At 57.8% G+C, this 20,378-nt stretch overlaps 1 protein-coding gene across 1 annotated transcript in view; it reads left to right on the plus strand.

The window, feature by feature from the left end:
- The window catches only part of Efcab2 (EF-hand calcium binding domain 2), a 40,973-nt gene extending 25,685 nt beyond the window's left edge, over positions 1-15,288 (plus strand). Inside the window, exons 4-7 of the mRNA XM_048357125.1 lie at positions 8,575-8,654; positions 9,480-9,522; positions 9,611-9,677; positions 14,926-15,288. Coding sequence (XP_048213082.1) covers positions 8,575-8,654; positions 9,480-9,522; positions 9,611-9,677; positions 14,926-15,041 — 306 coding nt within the window. The 3' untranslated portion in view covers positions 15,042-15,288. The remainder of the gene's footprint in view (positions 1-8,574; positions 8,655-9,479; positions 9,523-9,610; positions 9,678-14,925) is intronic.
- Positions 15,289-20,378: the final 5,090 nt, after the last annotated feature.

Below are 20,378 nucleotides of genomic sequence, written 5' to 3' on the forward strand. Positions count from 1 at the left end.
CCTGGACACGTGTTTCCATCGTGGCGCGTGTACCCGGGGCCTGGACACGTGTTTCCATCGTGGCGCGCGTACCCGGGGCCTGGACACGTGTTTCCATCGTGGCGCGCGTACCCGGGGCCCGGGCGCTGGCCCTGCGCCTTCTCCACCGTGAGCCGCGGCGCCACTTCTGCTCTCCTGGCGGTCCATTGAGGAGAAGAGTCTCACGGGCCCGGCTGGCCTTGAACTGCAATCCTCAGGTCTCAGCCTCCTGAGCATCGGGGATGGGAGCTTACAGGTGTGAGCCACCAGCTGTGTATGCGCGTTAAACCTCTGTGTGCCGTCCTGTGTTGTCTGTCGTGTGCCGTCCTGTGTTGTCCGTCGTGTGTTGTCCATCCTGTGTTGTCCGTCGTGTGTTGTCCGTCGTGTGTTGTCCGTCGTGTGTTGTCCGTCGTGTGTTGTCCGTCGTGTGTTGTCTGTCGTGTGCCGTGTTGTGTTGTCCGTCATGTGCCATTGTGTGTTGTCCGTCGTGTGTTGTCCGTCGCGTGCCGTGGTGTGTTGTCTGTCGTGTGCCGTCCTATGTTGTCCGTCGTGTGTTGTCCGTCGCGTGCCGTGGTGTGTTGTCTGTTGTGTGCCGTCCTGTGTTGTCCGTCATGTGTTGTCTGTCGTGTGCCGTCGTGTGTTGTCTGTCGTGTGTTGTCCGTCGCGTGCCGTGGTGTGTTGTCTGTTGTGTGCCGTCCTGTGTTGTCCGTCATGTGTTGTCTGTCGTGTGCCGTCGTGTGTTGTCTGTTGTGTGTTGTCCGTCGTGTGTTGTCCGTCGCGTGCCGTGGTGTGCTTGCATCGCAGCTTAGGCTCCGTCTTCCCGTGTGCTGTCCCCTGCAGCCTGTCACTTTCTGAACTGCCGTCGGGAATTAGCTGTTTCTTCTGAAATGGCTCCCGCCCCGTGGGTGTCAGGTTCTCGGGTGTCCCGGCTCCCTCGGGTCTGCGGTGCCGGCGGCTCTGGGGGCAGTGCGGGTGCGCGGGGCGGGCGTGCGGGGGACGAGGCGGCAGCGGGGCTGGGAGCTCGCGGTCATCACAGCGGAGGCCCCGGGCGTCCGGGATCGCGGGGTGGCTCCCGCTCAGGTGCTTGTCCCCACCCGGCCCCGGGTGCTGACCCAGCTGGCGGCCGTGCCCCCCCCCCCGCCCATCGCCTGGATCTGGCCTCCGCAAGCCCTGGGGGCCCGCGCCCCGACGCCCCTGCGCTCCCGGCCTCTGGCAGCAGGGGGCGCGGGCGGCACTCGGGCCTCAACGTCCACCGCCCGCCTCCTTCCGGGCTTGGGCGGCCCTGGGTCCTGAGACGGTGCTGGAAGCCATTGGCGCTCTTGCAGCCTCCCTCCCTCCCTCTCCCTCCTTCCCTCCCTCCCTCCCTCCCTCCCCTTCCCTCCCCCTTCCCCTCCCTGCCTCCCTCCCCTCCTCCCTCCCTCTCCCTCCTTCCTCCCTTCCCTTCTCTTCCCCCTCCATCCCTCTCTCCCCCCTCCCCCTTCCTCTCCCTCCCTCCTCTTCCCTCCCTGCCTCCCTCCCCTCCCTCCCTCCCTCTCCCTCCTTCCCTCCCTTCCTTCTCCTTCCCTCCCCTTCCCTCTCTCCCCCCCCTCCATTCCTCTCCCTCCCCCTTCCTCTCCCTCCCTCCTCTTCCCCTCCCTGCCTCTCTTCCCCTCCCTCCCCCTCCCTCCCCCTCCCTCTCTCCCTCCCCCTCCCTCCCTCCCTCCCCTTCCCTCCCTCTCTCCGTTCTTCTCCCTCCCTCCCCTTCCTCTCCCTCCTTCCCTCCCTCCCCTTCCCTCCCCTTCCCCTCCCTGCCTCCCTTCCCCTCCCTCTCCCTCCCTCCCCCTCCTCCCCCTCCCTCCCTCCCTCCCTCCCCCTCCCCCTCCCTCCCTCCCTCCCTCCCCCTCTCTCCCTCCCTCCCCCTCCCTCTCCCTCCCTCCCTCCTGTCCTCCCGTGGTCGAGGCCCGCCCTTCCCCAGGTTCCGGCCTGGCTGCCGGGGAGGAGTCGGGGGCTTGGGCCGGGCGGGGGCGGCTGTCGCGTCCTTCGGGCCCGCAGGGGTTCTGGGCCCCCGTGAAGGGCGGGTGTGGGGTTTGCCCGGCGCCCTCGGGGATGCAGGGCCCGTGGGGGGGGGACGGAGGAGAGCGCACACCCCCTCTTCCCCCAGGGTGCGGGACCGCAGCGCGGTTCCCCGGTGGCCCGTCACGGATCCCCGCCCGCAGCGACCCCGCGCGTGGCTTGCGGCCACCGGCCGCCCGTCCCTGGCCTCATGGGGACCGCAGTGCAGTGCCCGCCCCTGCCCCGCCGGGCTGCCCTCCCGGGCCTCCGCCCTCCACCAACCGCCCGCCCACCCCCAAAGAACCTCCGCACCCCTGGAGCGGCGCTGGCCTCGAGCTCAGGCCCCACGACGGCCCACTGGAACAAAACAGGGAGAAAGAAACCAAAACTAGATACCCGGACGCCTTCATTCATTCAGTGTGTGCTACTTCATTTGTTTGTTTTGTGGTGCCGGGGATGGAACTCAGTGCCTGCCTGCCTTCCTTCCTTCCTCTCTTTTTTTTGGCCAGTCCTGGGCCTTGGACTCAGGGCCTGAGCACTGTCCCTGGCTTCTTTTTGCTCAAGGCTAACACTCTGCCACTTGAGCCACAGCGCCACGTCTGGCCATTTTCTATGTGGTGCTGGGGAATTGAACCCAGGGCTTCATGTATAGGAGGCAAGCACTCTTGCCACTAGGCCACATCCCCAGCCCCAGGACTCAGGGGCTTTCCAAGCACACGCTTTATCAGTGAGCTGCTCTCACAGCCTCTAAATAAAGCCTTTCGAAGATGGCATTACTAAGGTCACACCTGTAATCCTAGCTACTTGGGAGGCTGGATTCTTGGTTGGAAGCCAGCCTGGGCAGGAAAGCCCATGAGAGTCTTATCTTCAATTAACTACCAAAAAGCCAGATGTAGAGCTGTGCAGAGAAGAGCCCAAGGACAGTGCCTAGACCCTGAACGCAAGCCCCAGGGCCAGTACAAAAAAAAACCCCAAAAGAACATAAAAGAAAGCATCACTAGGCGTTAGAACTAAAACACAGGGCAATTGCAGTATGCACATGCGTGTGCAGCTACTAAGGTTAACTACAGCAGAACAGAAATGCAGCGCGTAACTCCAAGTTGATACAGAAGATAAAAGAATTACAAGACGCCCGGTCAATCCAAACATGGCAAAAAAGAAGTAAGAGGAGACGAGCTCAGCTCGGGTGGCTGTGTTTCGCGGCCCAGGCGTCTGCTGCCGGCTTGGAGCGGGAGGCCGGGGGCTCGAAGCGGAGTCCCGGCCAGGCCGTCCCCGCTTGCCGGGGGCGGACCGCACCGGGGCACGCGCCGGTGGCGGATCGGGACAGCGCGGGCCGCTCACCTCCTCCCGCGGCTGCTTCCGCCGGCTGCGAGGAGGACGGAAGAGCTCCTCAGGGGAACAGGAGCACGGGCACGCGCCCCGTGTCGCGGGGGCCCGGGAGTCAGGCGTGCGGCGCTGTCACTGTTGCCCGAGGGCGCTAAGGCCGTGAGGGAGCCGGCCGCCGCTCCGCCCTCCGGCTGGAGGGCCTCACGGTCTTGTCTGCGCGGCTGGCCTCGAGCCCCAGCCCCCCCGATCTCAGCGTCCCGAGGAGCTGGGATCCAATGGGTGAGTCGGTGTGTGGATGGGGTGGGTACGCCAGCTTGAACCCCGGACCCGCACCCTCTCCTTTGGCCTCTTCTGCTCCAGGCTGGCGCGAGCCACCAGCCCCAGGCCAGATGTGGGCGCTCAGCGTAAGGAAACTCTCCACACCACCTCTGCGGACTAGCCTCGTTGAATTGATCTGTAACCAAAAAACTAAAGCAAGAAAATTATTTCAACAACTAGAAAACCAAAAAAAGTTGAATAAAAATGCTGAAAGAAAAATTCAGTTATATGGAACTATGAGACTGTGGTACTAATAACAGGAATAAATGCAGCTAGGCCAACTTACACGTAAAAGGCCGAGGTTTGGACGTTAGGCTTACAGCGCACAGTGTGAGCAACGTCTGCCCTCTCTGTCTGCCGTCCGCGTGCCAGTTGCCACCCCCGCCCACCTGCGGGCCATTCGGGGGGCCTCCTCCCTGCCCGGCTCCCTTCCCTGTGCTCCCAGGAGCGTGCTCCTCGCCTGCAGTTACGGGGGTCCCTTGAAGCAGGCGGGGCCGGGGCACGCCACTCCACTACTTAGCACCTCACTTCTGAGGCCCCAGGCCCCCCCAGGGAAAGAAAATCTAGAGTTGTTCCCCTTCCTGTGGGCGCGGGGCCCCCGCGGAGCCGGCCCGCCGCTCCTTCCCTCGTTGTTCTTGCCGCACCAGCCTTGCTGGTCTGGAATTTGTCCCGCGCGTCCCGTCCAAAGCCTTTGCTCTTGCTCCTAGCTGCTCTTTCGGTGGTTCCTCCCCTACGTGCCCAAGGGATCACAAATGTTAGATTTGGGCCAGAACATGCTGGAATGCAGCAAGGAAGGGCCCAGGAGTGTGTTGACTTGCGACGTCTCCATTTTCATCTGCCCTGTGATGACCTGTGACCTTGAAATCACTTCTTCATATTTTTTGACCTTGAAATCATTAGTAAGTTTCGACACTAAGCAGAAGCTCCGTTTGTGACAGTCCAGCCCTTTGTGTTATTTCAATGACATCCAACATCAAACTATCTTCTTCCTTCCTTTTTTTGTCACCTGTGGGACTTGAACTCTGGGCCTGGTGCTGTCCCTGAGCCCTTCAGCTCAAGGCTAGCGCTCTACCACTTTGAGCCACAGGGCTACTTCTGGTTTTCTGGTGGTGAGTTGGAGATTAGAGTCCCACCGACTTTCCTGCCCGGGCTGGCTTTGAACAGTGATCCTCAGGTTTCAGCCTCCTGAGTAGCTAGGATGACAGGCGTGAGCCACCGGTGCCCGGTTCTTCTTATTTTCTTGGGTGTTGTCTCTCTCATACACGACAGGCTCTGGCTCGGGAACCTGCTAGGCCATTTCTTGTATGCTCTGTCACGTTCTGCTTCTCTTCGTGCACTTTCTCCTCGGTCCCTGGTGCTTGGCACAGTGGAGCACAGTGGTTGCAGCAGGTGTGGGTCTTCAGGCTTGCAGGGCCCGCACAGGTAGTGGAGGGGAGCTTTATGATACATCTGGTTGACATGTGCAAAAGTTCGAAATGTAGAAGAGTAACTGGAAACTGCTCTGAGCTGGGCGCCCGTGGCTCACACCTGCCATCCTAGCTGCTCAGGAGGCTGAGATCCGAGGATCATGGTTCAAAGCCAGCCCAGGCAGGAAGGTCCGTGAGACTCTTAACTCCAGAACCCCCAGAAAACAGGAAGTGGCGCTGTGGCTCAGTGTAGTAGAGCCCTAGCCTTGAGCAAAAAAAGCTCAGGAACAGGGGCTGGGGATATGGCCTAGTGGCAAGAGAGCTTGCCTCGTATACATGAGGCTGTGGGTTCGATTCCCCAGCACCACATATACAGAAAACGGCCAGAAGCGGCGCTGTGGCTCAAGTGGTAGAGTGCTAGCCTTGAGCAAAAAAGAAGCCAGGGACAGTGCTCAGGCCCTGAGTCCAAGGCCCAGGACTGTCCCCCCCCCCCCCCAAAAAAAAGCTCAGGAACAGCAGCCAGCCAGGCCCAGAGTCTAAGCCCCATGACTGACAAAACAAACAGTGTTGGCCTGCAGGGGGCAGTGCTGGGCCACAGAGGGCAGTGCTGGGCCTGTAGAGCACAGTGCTGTCCTGCAGAGCGCAGTGCTGTCCTGCAGAGGGCAGTGCTGGATCACAGAGCGCAGTGCTGGCCTGCAGGGGGCGGTGCTGGGTCACAGAGGGCAGTGTTGACCTGCAGGGGGCAGTGTTGGCCTGCAGGGGGCAGTGCTGGGTCACAGGGGGCAGTGTTGACCTGCAGGGGGAGGTGCTGGGTCACAGGGGGCAGTGTTGACCTGCAGGGGGAGGTGCTGGGTCACAGGGGGCAGTGTTGACCTGCAGGGGGCGGTGCTGGGCCACAGGGGGCAGTGTTGACCTGCAGGGGGAGGTGCTGGGTCACAGGGGGCAGTGTTGGCCTGCAGGGGGCAGTGCTGGGTCACAGGGGGCAGTGCTGTCCTGCAGGGGGCAGTGCTGGGTCACAGGGGGCAGTGTTGGCCTGCAGGGGGCAGTGCTGGGTCACAGGGGGCAGTGTTGACCTGCAGGGGGCAGTGTTGGCCTGCAGGGGGCGGTGCTGGGTCACAGGGGGCAGTGTTGGCCTGCAGGGGGCAGTGTTGACCTGCAGGGGGAGGTGCTGGGTCACAGGGGGCAGTGTTGACCTGCAGGGGGAGGTGCTGGGTCACAGGGGGCAGTGTTGACCTGCAGGGGGCGGTGCTGGGCCACAGGGGGCAGTGTTGACCTGCAGGGGGAGGTGCTGGGTCACAGGGGGCAGTGTTGGCCTGCAGGGGGCAGTGCTGGGTCACAGGGGGCAGTGCTGTCCTGCAGGGGGCAGTGCTGGGTCACAGGGGGCAGTGTTGGCCTGCAGGGGGCAGTGCTGGGTCACAGGGGGCAGTGTTGACCTGCAGGGGGCAGTGTTGGCCTGCAGGGGGCGGTGCTGGGTCACAGGGGGCAGTGTTGGCCTGCAGGGGGCAGTGTTGACCTGCAGGGGGAGGTGCTGGGTCACAGGGGGCAGTGTTGACCTGCAGGGGGCGGTGCTGGGCCACAGGGGGCAGTGTTGACCTGCAGGGGGCAGTGTTGGCCTGCAGGGGGCGGTGCTGGGTCACAGAGGGCAGTGCTGGCCTGCGGGGGGCGGTGCTGGGTCACAGAGGGCAGTGCTGGCCTGCAGGGGGCGGTGCTGGGCCACAGAGGGCCGTTCTTGCCCAGGTTGGACGTGGACGGAGTTTTCTTTCTGCTTCACTGTGAGTCTTCTGTTTGTGTTCTTCTCCGGGCTGGCGGCGGCCTGGCTCGTGTGCCGCTCAGCGTCGACTCGGAAGGATTGACTAAGCGAGGGCGGCGCGCGTGTTCACGGGCCGGGGCGGGTGGAAGCTGGGGGGGAGGGGGCGGGCGGGCGCACCGTGTGCCCCGCGGTCCCGCCGGAGCCCGCCTCCCTCGGGAGCGCGGCGCGGAGCCCTTGCTCTGCCTCGGGAGCAAAGCTCTGGGGAGGCAGATGGCAGCGTCGCGATGGCTGCGCCGCAGGGAGCGGAGCATCGGCTTTTGTTTCTGTTGGCAGGACTGGAGTTTGAACTCGGGGCTTCACCCTGCTCTGAGCTGCGCCCCCAGCCCCCCTCGCCCCCCCTTCTTTGCACTGGTTATTTTGACCTTTAAGATAGGTTTGGAGCTGGGAACGGCTCACACGCTGCCAGAAACGCGTGAACGTGAAGCCCGGAGTTCGTTGGAGAGGATGGTCAGAGGCTCAACGTCTCTGGAACATTCTGCCGTCAGACGGGCCGGGCCGGGCTGGGGCTGAGCGGGGAGGCAGGCCCGGGCCGTGTGTCACCCGGCGGGCGGCCCCCCGAGGTGGTGTTTTGAGCCCTCCGTCACCGCTGGGCGGCCCGTCTGCTGGAGGAGCCTCCGTGGCTTCTTGGCAGGGAGTGGAAGGTTCCTGGCGCCCACAAACAGCCTGCGTGGAGGTGGGGGTCCCAGGGCCCTGCTGAGTGCTCCGCCTCACCGGCGCTGGGCTCCCCGCTCCCTCCCCAGGCGTGGGGGGGGCTGGGGGCGCGTGAGGCCGCGTTCCGCCACGGGGGACAGCGACACGGGCCGGTCAGGGCCCCCGCGCGCCCACCAGACCTCCGGGGCCTCCCTGGTTCCCGGACCTGCCGGCCTGGGGAGGAGGCCCGCCCCCCCACGCCCCCCCACTCACCCCCCCCCCCCGCCGCTCCCGGGGCTCCAGGCTCCTGGGCCCCCGCAGGCCCTGGGGCCCCGACGGGCGCCTCCTCCCTGCTGGCCCCCGCGTGCCTTCTGCCCACCCTTCCTCGGCATCCCCCGGCCTGGACACTGGGCACTGCCGCAGCCCGCGCTGCCCCCCTTCCCCACCCCAGTGACACACCCAGCCGCACGCTGGGACCCCAGCACGTGGGAGACGAGGCAGGAGGATCAAGAGCTCAAGACCAGCCCGTCCTGCAGAGCCCGACCCCGCGTCAGAAAAGAGAGAGACGGCTGGGAAGGTGGCCTAGCGGTACAGTGCTCATCTTGTATACATGAAGCCCTGGGTTCGATTCCCCAGCACCACATATATAGAAAATGGCCAGAGGTGGCGCTGTGGCTCACGTGGCAGAGTGCTAGCCTTGAGCAAAAGGAAGCCAGGGACAGTGCTCAGGCCTGAGTCCAAGGCCCAGGACTGGCAGAAAAATAAATAAATGAAAGACGCTCAGACTCATGGTTCTTCTTCTTTTTTTTGGCCAGTCCTGGGGCTTGGACTCAGGGCCTGAGCACTGTCCCTGGCTTCTTTTTGCTCAAGGCTAGCACTCTGCCACTTGAGCCACAGCAACACTTCTGGCTTTTTTTTTCTGTATATGTGGTGCTGGGGAATTGAACCCAGGGCTTCACGTACGCTAGGCGAGCGCTCTACCACTAGGCCACATTTCCAGCCCCACATAAGTGACATTTTAAGTTTACTGTTTAGGTAGAGGAAGAAGAACCCACTGGATACATTCGCTTTGAGAAGTTTCTTCCAGTGATGACCAAAGTGCTTCTGGAGAGAAGGTCAGTAGAAAGTGATTAGAATCACATTAACTCCACTTATTATTATTATTCTTTTCCCCAGTCCTGGGCCTTGGACTCAGGGCCTGAGCACTGTCCCTGGCTTCCTTTTGCTCAAGGCTAGCACTCTGCCACTTGAGCCACAGCGCCACTTCTGGCCATTTTCTGTATATGTGGTGCTGGCTTCATGTATACAAGGCAAGTGCTCTTGCCACTAGGCCATATCCCCAGCCCCTTGCCTTTTCTTTTTGTGTTTTACCCAACCAACGTATCTCAATGTAGCTTCCCCTGGCCTTTCCATGTACTTCTGGCCTGCCAGTTGGTATGTGCTGCCAAACACCAGCCACACTGCTATTAATCCACGCGGAGCACAACTAAGGGACAAAGAAGCCACACAAATAAGGCAACCGCGTTGAGCCGGGTGTGGGGGCTTGCGTGGAGAGGCGTCTCCCCGGAGGCGGAGGTCTAGAGGCCTGTGGTGCCAGCCAGCCTGGGAAGGACGTGAGTGACATCTCGGTGGACAAACGGGGTGCGGTGGCCTTGCCTGTCACCTCAACTCCAAGAGAGGCATGAAGGGCAGAATCAAGGTCCAGGCCTGCCTGAGCAAGCCGTAAGACCCAATGCCAAAGCAGACGAAAGCCTAAGAACAAAAGGTTAACACGCAACAGCGCACACACACACAGCGATTTCAAGGGAGTCGCCCAGCAGGTGGCGGCAGTGTGGCCCCTCAGGGTGCCGGCGGTTTTGGGGTGGTTCTGTGTGGTCATTTGTTAGGTGCAGACGGAGGCAAACCCAGCGGTGCTAACCCACTGCGCTCCGCACTCACAGATACAGGCCGGTGCCGGAGGACATCCTTCTGCGAGCTTTCGAGGTGGGTGAGCCCCAGGGCGCGCTTGAGGAGCAGTCACTATGCAGAATTCACTCGCCAAACAAAGCGCGTGGCGTCTGCTTTTCCTTAGGCGCTAGATTCCGCGAAACGTGGATTTCTTACCAAGGAAGAACTGATCAAGTATATGACTGAAGAAGGTAAGCGTGCTTTCTTTCCTACAATTGTGGCTTATATTAGGGATTCATAGTTTTCATCAACAATAAGTAAATCACTGATCACATGGTTAATCATAATGCAGTCAGTGTTCCCAGTTGTTTGTGGGGTGGTTATTTTGTAGGGGTTAAAAGGACAGGGGGTAGGGCTGGGGATATGGCCTAGTGGCAAGAGTGCTTGCCTCGTATACATGAGGCCCTGGGTTCAATTCCCCAGCACCACATATACAGAAAATGGCCAGAAGCGGCGCTGTGGCTCAAGTGGCAGAGTGCTAACCTTGAGCAAGAAGAAGCCAGGGACAGTGCTCAGGCCCTGAGTCCAAGCCCCAGGACTGGCCAAAAAAAAAAAAAAAAAAAAAAAGGACAGGGGGTAGGTTAAGTGCAGAATGTAAAATGCTTATTCTGCAAACCGGTCCTGCCATCCGTGTTTCCAGAATAAAAGCTATGCCACCTAGAAAATATGACTACCACTCATTATAAGCCAACGCCTTGATTAGACTGGAGATTTGAATTGGAGAATGCAACACTCCTTGTTCATTTTCCCTCCTTCCCTCCCTTCCTCCCCTCCCTCCTTTTTGTGCTGGTGCCAGAGCTTGAACTCAGTTCTTGCTTAACTTTTTCACGCACGCTGGCACTTCGCCGTTTAAGCTGGGCCTCTAGTCCTTCAATGCCGATCCTCAGCTCTCAGCCTCCAGAGTAACTAGGATGACAGTGGAGCCACCAGGGCTTGGCCTAAAATTCCTTTTTAAGGAGCATTTTAGTTGATAGAATCACAGACAATATAACCTCAATTGAATGTGAATTTACACAATTTCATTTTTTTTCTGCTAGTGAGACCACATACATCAGCGTTGAGCATAGACCGCACATGTTCATGCACATACACGTGTGCGCGTGCACGCGTAGCTGCTGAGCTTTCCCTTGGGATTTCCCACTGCTGAGGCCGAGGTGCTTCTCCCAGCGGCCCGAGGGCTGTCGGGAAACCACTCCCCTCTCGGTCGCCTCCTCGATTCCCACACAGAGGGAAGAGGCTGCGTCTCCGGTGCCCGGTGCCCGGCTCACGGTGTCCCGAGTGACGCCGTGTCCCCGGTCACTTGAGACCGGGTCACAGGTGCCAGGGCTGCCGAGTGCTGCCAGGGGGAGGCCAGGGCTGCGGCCTGGCCCGGGGGCCCGTGGGAGGGCACAGGCCGCGAGAGCAGGAGCCGGGGAGCTGCGCCCGCCATGGGGATCAGCGGGATTGACTGGGACGGGAGGGGCGCGGCTTGCCAAGCACCGGCCCCCTCATCCACGGATTAAGGGAAGTGAATCCTAGACGGCATTAGGCAACACAGCCCAAAGAACCGTGTTTAACCAACTGAACCTACGATGGTGAAGTGTTTTTGAGCACAGGGGTGGTGAAATCCCCCTTTGTCAGTGTGGTTGGGGAGGCAAAACTCACGTAGTGAGTCGATAATAGAAAAATAAGTCTCAGAAGATCCACGGAGGCTGGACTGTCCTCGGAAACCTGGCGTGGGGAGGCTCGGAGAGGAAACAGGTTTCCCTGGGAAGGCAGAATGTATGTGGGGGAGGGAGTCCTTGAGGGCAGGGCACCCCCTAATGTCTAATAGCGTCCTCGTGTGCCGCTGGTGTCAATGAGTCAAGCACAGCAGGTGGCCTTGAGTGGACGGATGGATGGACCGATGGACGGATGGACGGATGGACGGACGGATGGATGGACGGACGGACGGACGGATGGACAGATGGATGGATGGATGGATGGATGGACGGATGGATGGATGGATGGATGGACGGACACATGGCTGAAAAGTGAGCGAAGGGCTGAGGAGAAGGAAGCATTGCAGTTGGGAAAGCTGTGCAAACAAAACTTTGAGGTGGCACGGAACACGGGCCGGGCACGGAACACGGGCCGGGCACCGAACACGGGCTGGGCAGGCCGAGAGGGGCGGGCCGGGCCTCGCGCGCTCAGAGGGCTCCACGGCGGGCAGGAGCAGATGGAGGTGTAGTTCCCGGGGTGATGTGTGCAGGCCAGGGTGCAGGCGTGTGGGGCTCGTCCCGTGGGCCCTGGAGGAGCAGGATTGGAGGGGAGTCCCACGGTCGGGAGTGGCTGCTTGTCTGTCTGTCACTGAGCGAGAGGTCAGCCAGGGCGCCGCAGCGCTGTGGAGGAAGCCGCGTGAGGAAGGGCCGAGCCGGCCCCGGGGGTGGGAAGAAGCCCTGAGCGACGGGGCTCTCACCAGGACGCGTAACAGAGGGACAGAGACGGGCGCCGGTGCCCGCGAGAGGCCGCTGTGCCCCGGGGGGGCGGGGTGGAGACCCCGCCCGGGCCGCCTGCGGCGCGCAGCCGTGGTTCCCGGGGGGCCGGCGCCCCCCTCGCGCTCATCCACGCAGCCAACAACCCACAGGCCAGCGGCGGGCGGGCTCGGGACCGAGCAGAGAACGAGCATTTGTAGGTAAGAATATACACAGTTCCGATGACTCCGTTAACAGATAAGTACTCTGCAACGTCTTCCAGGTATCTGAGCCACTCTGACAGTGAGACGTAAGATAGAAAATGCTCCCCCGCTGCAAGGCATTGCTTCCTGTTAGAGGCAGCAGGTCCGCCATCTCTGTGCAATGCGGGTGATGGGTGCACTGACGCAGTGGCTTAGGAATTAGTGCTGGTTTAAGTGCATTTTTGCCCCATCACATAGACACACTTGCACAATGTGTTCGCAATGTCCGCAGAGCACCAGGCATGTACGTCTGAGAATAAATATGCTTCCTAGTGCCCAGGACATCACCTGACACACATCGTAAATCCCCCAGCGCCAGGCTCCCGCGTGGTGGCGTCCGCCCGGCAGGGACTCGTGTGCACCGTGCGGTACTGAGCAGCCGGGAGAAGCGAGTGTTTACACAGACGTTCCCATGTCGCTCGCTGTCTGTGTGTCGGGCACTTCCCGCACGTGGTTACTGCTGCAGTGTTTGTGTCAATCTGCTTTCTGTCGCTGTGACAACATACTGGAGGTCACCAGCCTAGAGGAGGAAAGGCTTCCTGTGGCTCTCGCCTCATTGCCGGGACACGGCCAGGGGTGCGTGCTGGAGCACGGTCGCTCCTCCTGTGGGGCCAGGGAGCGGAATGGGAGGTGGGGACAAGGATGCCCTTCAAGGGCACGCCCCGACCTGCTTCCTCTAACGGGGCAGCCTGCGCCATCCCTGCTAACAGCCCGCCCCTGTGGCCTAGCCTCCCTCGATCCAGCTGCCCTCCCAGCCCGTGCTGAACACAGCTGCCCTCCGCACGGGAGGCTCTGGGGGCCCGTCACACCCGAGCCAGGGCTGGGCTCCCTCCATCGTCATTGAATAGGCAGGTGGCGAGGCCGAGCAGTGACTCGCTTACCCGAGAACCGGACGCCGAAGTCCCTGGGAAGTCGGCGCCCGGCCTGTGCCTTCACCCTTGAGCTGTTTTCACCCGGCTGTGGTGAAGTACCGCACATGGTTCCAGGAGGCAGCATAACTGCTTCTGACTGTGCAGGGAGCAAGGCCTGGCTCTAAGCAGTGGGGCGGGAGTTCAGTTTAGACCAGGCCCTTCTCAGGCCCTTCTATCCAACTTTTACTTCCATTTGGTCCAATCCTGGGCCGAACTACAACAAGGAGGAGAGAGAGAGAGAGAGAGAGAGAGAGAGCGAGAGAGCGTGTGTGTGTGTGTGTGTGTGTGTGTGTGTGTGTGTGTGTTGAAACCAGTACCCTGAGCTTTTGTGTGCCAGGCTAGCACTCTACCCGTTGAGCCACAGCACCTCTTCTGGCCTTTGCTGGTTCGTTGGAGATCAGAGCCTCACAGACTTTCCTGCCTGGGCCGGCTTTTCACTGGGATCCTCAGATCCCAGCCTCCTGATTAGCTAGGACTAGAGGCATGAGCCATGGCACCTGGCCATGGAGGAGTATTTATTTAAAGGGCTGGCGGGCGGCCAGCCCTGCCGAGGAGTTCTTCTGAGGCATCAAGACATCAAGACATGGTGACCACAGTGGTGTCTGCTGTCCGCTCTTCAGTGACTTTTCATGGGAAACAGTTAATTATCCTTCCCTACCTTTGCTGAGCACACTAATAGACTCCCTAGGATGTTGGGCCTTCGAGTTAATCTTTTAGCAATTTAATCGTTTTCATTCAGATAAACAGCTTTATTCATGAGGCCTTTATTTCCTCCTCCTGCTTTGACGACAGTGCTGGATTCAGTAGGTTGCTTGGTGCAGGACAAAATCAGTCTACAATCTGCCAGGGTGTGCGCAGACGTGGTGTCCCCAGAGTGTGCACAGGCGTGCTGTCCCCAGGGTGTGCACAGGCGTGCTGTCCCCAGGGTGTGCTGTCCCCAGGGTGTGCTGTCCCCAGGGTGTGCTGTCCCCAGGGTGTGCTGTCCCCAGGCGTGCTGTCCCCAGGGTGTGCACAGACATGCTGTCCCCAGGGTGTGCTGTCCCCAGGGTGTGCACAGGCGTGCTGTCCCCAGGGTGTGCACAGGTGTGCTGTCCCCAGGGTGTGCTGTCCCCAGGGTGTGCTGTCCCCAGGGTGTGCACAGGCGTGCTGTCCCCAGGGTGTGCACAGGCGTGCTGTCCCCAGGGTGTGCACAGGCGTGCTGTCCCCAGGGTGTGCTGTCCCCAGGGTGTGCGCAGACGTGCTGTCCCCAGGGTGTGCACAGACGTGCTGTCCCCAGGGTGTGCACAAGTGTGCTGTCCCCAGGGTGTGCACAGGTGTGCTGTCCCCAGGGTGTGCTGTCCCCAGGGTGTGCACAGGCGTGCTGTCCCCAGGGTGTGCTGTCCCCAGGGTGTGCACAGGCGTGCTGTCCCCAGGGTGTGCACAGGTGTGCTGTCCCCAGGGTGTGCACAGGCGTGCTGTCCCCAGGGTGTGCACAGGCGTGCTGTCCCCAGGCGTGCTGTCCCCAGGGTGTGCACAGGCGTGCTGTCCCCAGGCGTGCTGTCCCCAGGGTGTGCACAGGCATGCTGTCCCCAGGCGTGCTGTCCCCAGGGTGTGCACAGGCGTGCTGTCCCCAGGTGTGCTGTCCCCAGGGTGTGCGCAGACGTGCTGTCCCCAGGGTGTGCACAGATGTGCTGTCCCCAGGGTGTGCACAGATGTGCTGACCCCACAGCTCCAGGAGACCAAGTGGTGACAGGTGGGGGCCTCTGGGCTCCAAGGCAGCTTGGCTCTTGCGTAGGAAGAGAAAGAAAAGCCTGAGATGATGATAAATGATAAATTGCTTTCTGCCCCCCTCAGGTGAGCCTTTTTCTCAAGAGGAAATGGAAGAAATGTTATCTGCTGCAATTGATCCAGAATCAAATTCAATGAATTACAAGGACTACATAACAATGATGGTGATAGATGAATCTTAAGTCTTTTGAAGACTTCCCATCTGATCAACAGGATTGCTTGTCTTTGCTAATTTTACATTTTATATCTTATATAAAATGCCTGGTGTTAACAGTTCTAGGACTTTTTTTGTTTTTAAATATGATCGGGCCGATTTTTACCAAATTTAGTTGGTATGATCAAGCCTTACGAAATGACAGTTATTTTAAGACAAATCTTAAAACATTCTAACACTAAAATGGATTGTTTGAAATTACTGTTCTCTCTTCTCCCTCCCCGCCCCTTGCTAACTCTCTGTGCACTTCCAAATGAGTCTAATTGTGACCCTTCCACACACACAGTGCACTTTGCCCCTTTGCCTTCTTGCCCTTTCCCCATTAGCTCTAAGCTCAACCCAAGGGAAGAGACATAGGTCACTTGTCATTTTTCTTTTGTCAGTTGTGGGTCTTGAACTCAGGGCCTGTGCGCTGTCCCAGAACTTTTTGCTCAAGGCAAGTGCTCTGCCACTTTGAGCCACAGCTCCATTTCTGGTTTTTTGGGTGGTTAATTGGTGATAAGAGACTCATAGGGACTTTCCTGGCTGGGCTGGCTTTGAATTGTGATCCTCAAATCTCAGCCTCCTGAGTTAGGATTACAGACGTGAACCACTGGAGCCTGGAGTGTCATTTGTCTTTTGAGCCTGATTTGTTTCAGTAAACATGATAATTCCCAGTTCTGTCTATTTTTGTACAGGTGGTTTCAGTTTTTCCCACTTGGTACAATGGTGACTACAAGTTTGTTATATGTAACTTTATTATGTTAAGGTAAGCCTCTTCTATTCCTAGCATCTTCAGGGATTTTAAGGGATATTGAATTTTGTTGAAGGCTTTTGATGCATCTACTAAGATGATTATGTGATTTTTTTTCTTTATTCTATTTATGTGCAGTATCATAGTCATTGATTTGCATTTATTGAACCATCCTTGCATTCTTGGAAAGAAACCATCTTGATCACGGAGGACGATTTTTTAATGTGTTGTTGAATCAATCTGCAAGTACTTTATTGAGGTTTTCTGCATCTGTAGTCATCAAAGAAATTGGTCTATAATTTTCTTTCTTTTTTTGGCCAGTCCTGGGACTTGAACTCAGGGCCTGAGCATCGTCCCTGGCTTCTTTTTGCTAAAGGCTAGCTCTTTACCACTTGAGCCACAGTGCCACTTCCAGCTTTTTCTGTTTATGTGGTGCTGAGGAACCAAGCCCAGGGATTCATGCATCTAGGCAAGCACTTTACCACGAAGCCACATTCCCAGCCCCTTGGTTCATTTTTTGATGTCATATATGTTTAGAATTTTTTTCTAGATTTTCTAGCTTATTAGAAAATATTTTTTTTTTCAAAAAATTTTCAAGATCCCTAATGGTCCTCTGAATTTTCATTGTCACCTGTTTTAATATCCTTCTTTTCAACTCTTTTTTTTTTTTTTTGGCCAGTCCTGGGCCTTGGACTCAGGGCCTGAGCACTGTCCCTGGCTTCTTCCCGCTCAAGGCTAGCACTCTGCCACTTGAGCCACAGCGCCGCTTCTGGCCGTTTTCTGTATATGTGGTGCTGGGGAATTGAACCTAGGGCCTCGTGTATCCGAGGCAGGCACTCTTGCCACTAGGCTATATCCCCAGCCCTCTTTTCAACTCTTAATTTTATTAGTTTGGGTCTTCTCTCTCTTTCTTTAGTTTAGTTTGGCTAAAGGCCTGTAATTCTTGTTTATCTTTTCAAAGAACCAAAGCTTTGTTTAATTGATTCTGTTAGCCATTATTTCATTAACTCCCATCCTGATCTTTATTATGTCGTCCCATCTGCTAAACTTGGGTTTGGCTTGTTCTCATTTTCTCTTGGTCTCTGTCTCCTCTTTCACTGGTTCACTCCTCTGCCTTTCTAAACCACCCAGCTTTCCTTGTGGCCACAGACCTGGGGTTCTAGTTCAGACTCAGGAGGTGCAGGGATGTGGTTAGTGTGTCTAATCTGTCCTTTTGCCTCTGGATCTGCTGTGCATTTCCTGCAAGGCCCATGTTGCCTTCAAACAAACTAAACTGAGAATGATGAGGATGAGGATAATGAGCCCAGGTTAGGCATCTAAAGAACAGGGAGGAGACTGGATGGCCACAAGTTGAAAATGAGTGGCCATATGATAAAAGCTTCTTTTTAAAACAACAACAGACACTTCTACAATCTGAATGTGGAAGGGGAGTTACTGAAGTGATTATTAATAGTTGACTCCTTACGGATGCCAGTGTTGAATCTCATTGACATTTCACCGTCTGTGGGGAGCTAAAGGTGTGAAGGTAGCTGGACCTGGGGAAAGAAGCCGGAGGAGAGCTGGTTATGTTAGGCTGTGGCTTTTAGAACGCACACCTATTCAGAGTGTCCATCATGGGAAGAATGCACTGGATACCAAGAGTGCTAGTCAGCTTGTTGTCACCACTATAAAACATTAGAGATAGGTTAGTTTTAAAATATATAATTTCATTGTTATTATTAAGGTGATGAACAGAGTGGTTAACATTTCCTAAGTCAGGTAATGAGGACATTTCTTTTTGGACAATGTCACCCCTTCCTTCCCCTTCCCCTAGTAGTCCCCCCAAATGGACTATTTTTAAAAACTTTATTCCCCAAAATGGACTATTTAAAAAACTTATTTATATATATTTTATTTATTTTTTGACCTCCCATAAATTCTACTTAACTATATATGTATATAAACATATATACAAACACATATACATAAATAATTTTATAGCTGTATAAATAAACTCTGCAAATCTTATGAGGTAAGGATGCTTTAACATGCCAACTTATTGCTGATGTGCAGAGAGAGATGGCCTACATTTTTTTATCTGCACTTGATAAGAGTTTACTGAGTTAGTTCACTGAGCTAGTTGGATAGCCTAAAGCGTAATACTCAATACAATCTCGGTGTAACTCACATTTATAGATTAAAGCATTCCCTTAGTTAAGGGGAAAGTAGCCTGACTTCATAGCTTCAGGGAGACCTGTGAAGAGGTAGCAGAATGAGATGGCAAAACTGTAAAATTATCATATTTTCTTGAAACTTGGAGCTCAAATTCTTTGTGCATGAGCTGCACAATTTTTGTGCCAGAGATGAGTTCCCCTGAGCAGTTTCCAGAGGCTCCAGGTCTTCCTGACACTGGGAATAAAGGGCAGAGTTTTCATCTCAGGGTTGTGAGAAAGGAGGGACTCATTTTTAAAGGAAGTGCTGTTTGGCTCCTAATTCTAGTGGTTCAAGATCCAAATAGCTCAGGCTTGACGAGGGTCTGCCTACTGGACAGGAGGAAAGGTCCGGAGAGTAGAGGGGTCGCAGGGAGGCAGCAAGACTGCAGGACCACCGACGGGGGGGGGGCACCCCGAGGTGCAAACTCCCACATGCTGCATTCACCTCTAGGATATGCAAGCAGGCGGTTTTAGAAGGTAGGAGCTTTTGCTTCCTTCCCTTCCCTTCTTACCCTCGTTTTCCTAGATTTGTTTTCTAGTTTGCTGTCTGTCACAGTGCTTTTAGACCTTCATGAATAATTCACCTGTCCTAGTGAAGAAACACTTACGCATTTGAGGAAACCGTTCCGCCCCCCCCCCCCCTTAAAAGTCACAAGTTGAAAATTTGGGACAAGCGCTAGTTCTTCGGCGTGGATAAAATAGCACATGATTTAAAGTAAGCCGCGGGTCAAACGTCACCCGTCGCTTGGAGCAGCGGGCATTTGGTCCAAGTCCCTTCGTGGAAGCCGGCTGGGAGCAGGGGGCCAAGAGGCCCCGAGCGCATCCAGGAACAGTGCTCTGAAGACGAACACCGTGGAGGGAGGGAAGGCGGGGGGGGGGGAGGTCCTGGGGGCGCGCGGGGGCCCGGGAGCTATCCTCCTGGGCGATGCCACGGGGGTGGCCCGCCTGAAGGGGAGTCACAAGGAGCCCCCGCCCCGGCCCGGGCAGCCCAGCAAAGAGCAGCAGGAGACGAAGCCTGAGAGGCGAGCGGAGCCCAGGCCACGGAGGGGCGGACGGCCCCGTGTGCTGATGAGCGTGGAAGGCACTAGAAGGCGCCCGACCGGTTGTTGGCTGACAAGTAAGATGGGAGGTGGGCTCCACGTGGGGGAGGGGCCGGGGGGCTTTCCTGATGGATTTGACGTGAGGGGGGAGGGGGCTCTGCGGACTGGAGGTGGTCCCTGACGTCAGAGACTGGGGAGACACGTCCAGCGGGGAGAGCCGGGGCCCGGGGACTGGAGGGGGGGTGCGCCACAGCCCCCCAGGACGTGGCTGCGCATGGAGCCCCCCGGCAGCACCGCCAAGGGAAGGGGCGCTCCTCCCGCCCCGGGCCCCAGGACGCCCCTGCCTCCTTTCCAGAGTTTGCACACGGGAGTGTGTGTGCGTGTGTGCGTGTGCGTGTGTGTGCACGTGTGTGTGCACGTGTGTGTGTCCCCTCCCTCCCCGACCCCAGGCTCCCCCACCCACCCAACACCCCACCTGCTTTCCCCAGCGATCTGGCCGCAAGGGAGCCCAGCTCCCCAGAGCCCAAAACAGCAGAGCCACGAGGAGGATTGACTTTCAGGTGTTCTCCCCTTTTAGGGGACACACGGCAGCGGTGCGCGTTCCCGCGAGGCAGGCCGCCGCCGTGGAAAACGCCTGCGCAGTCGGCCTGCGGACGGGCGAGCGAGGACCCCACGCGGCCCCTGGGGGCGGCCAGGGCACCCCGCCCCCGCCCCCCCCCCGGCTGCAGAAACCCCCCCCCTCCCCCCAGAGCCTTGCAGTCTGCCCATAGTTTGCTCCCCAGGTCTATTTAACACAGGATTCTTCAGAACCAAACCAAAGCATGGAAACAGCAGTGCTGTCACGGCTCTTGAAATCCTACCTGCCGCCAGGCACTGGTGGCTCAGCTGCCATCCCAGCCGCTAGGGAGGCTGAGACCGGGAGGACTGAGGCTTGAGGCCAACCCGGGCGTGACGGTGAGCGAGATTCCTCCTCCGTGGAGAGCTGGGCCCGGTGGCTCCTGTGTGCCTGGTGCCCCCGCAGGGAGGGGGACCTCATCTGAACACCGTGTCTCAACCGCAAGAGCGCCAAGATAGTCGTCCTTTAATGTTACCAAGCCTCCAGCTGGCGTTCGCGTGACCGGCCTTCCCAGAAACGTAATAAGCGACTTGAAACCACACAGTCTAGAAACCCAGGTTTGCCACTGTCCTTGGTTATTGATGTATTTCCAAAGCCTCCCTTCCCAGTTTTCACTTTCATTCTTTGTTCTCCTACTGGTTTCTTTAAAACAAATCCTTCAAGTTACCTTGTTCTGTCTGTCAGCACATTGTCATCCTTTCCAGATGGAGGAAGGGCCGCTCCC

The sequence above is a fragment of the Perognathus longimembris genome, chromosome 11 (assembly GCF_023159225.1).
Source record: "Perognathus longimembris pacificus isolate PPM17 chromosome 11, ASM2315922v1, whole genome shotgun sequence".
Classification (NCBI taxonomy): domain Eukaryota; kingdom Metazoa; phylum Chordata; class Mammalia; order Rodentia; family Heteromyidae; genus Perognathus; species Perognathus longimembris.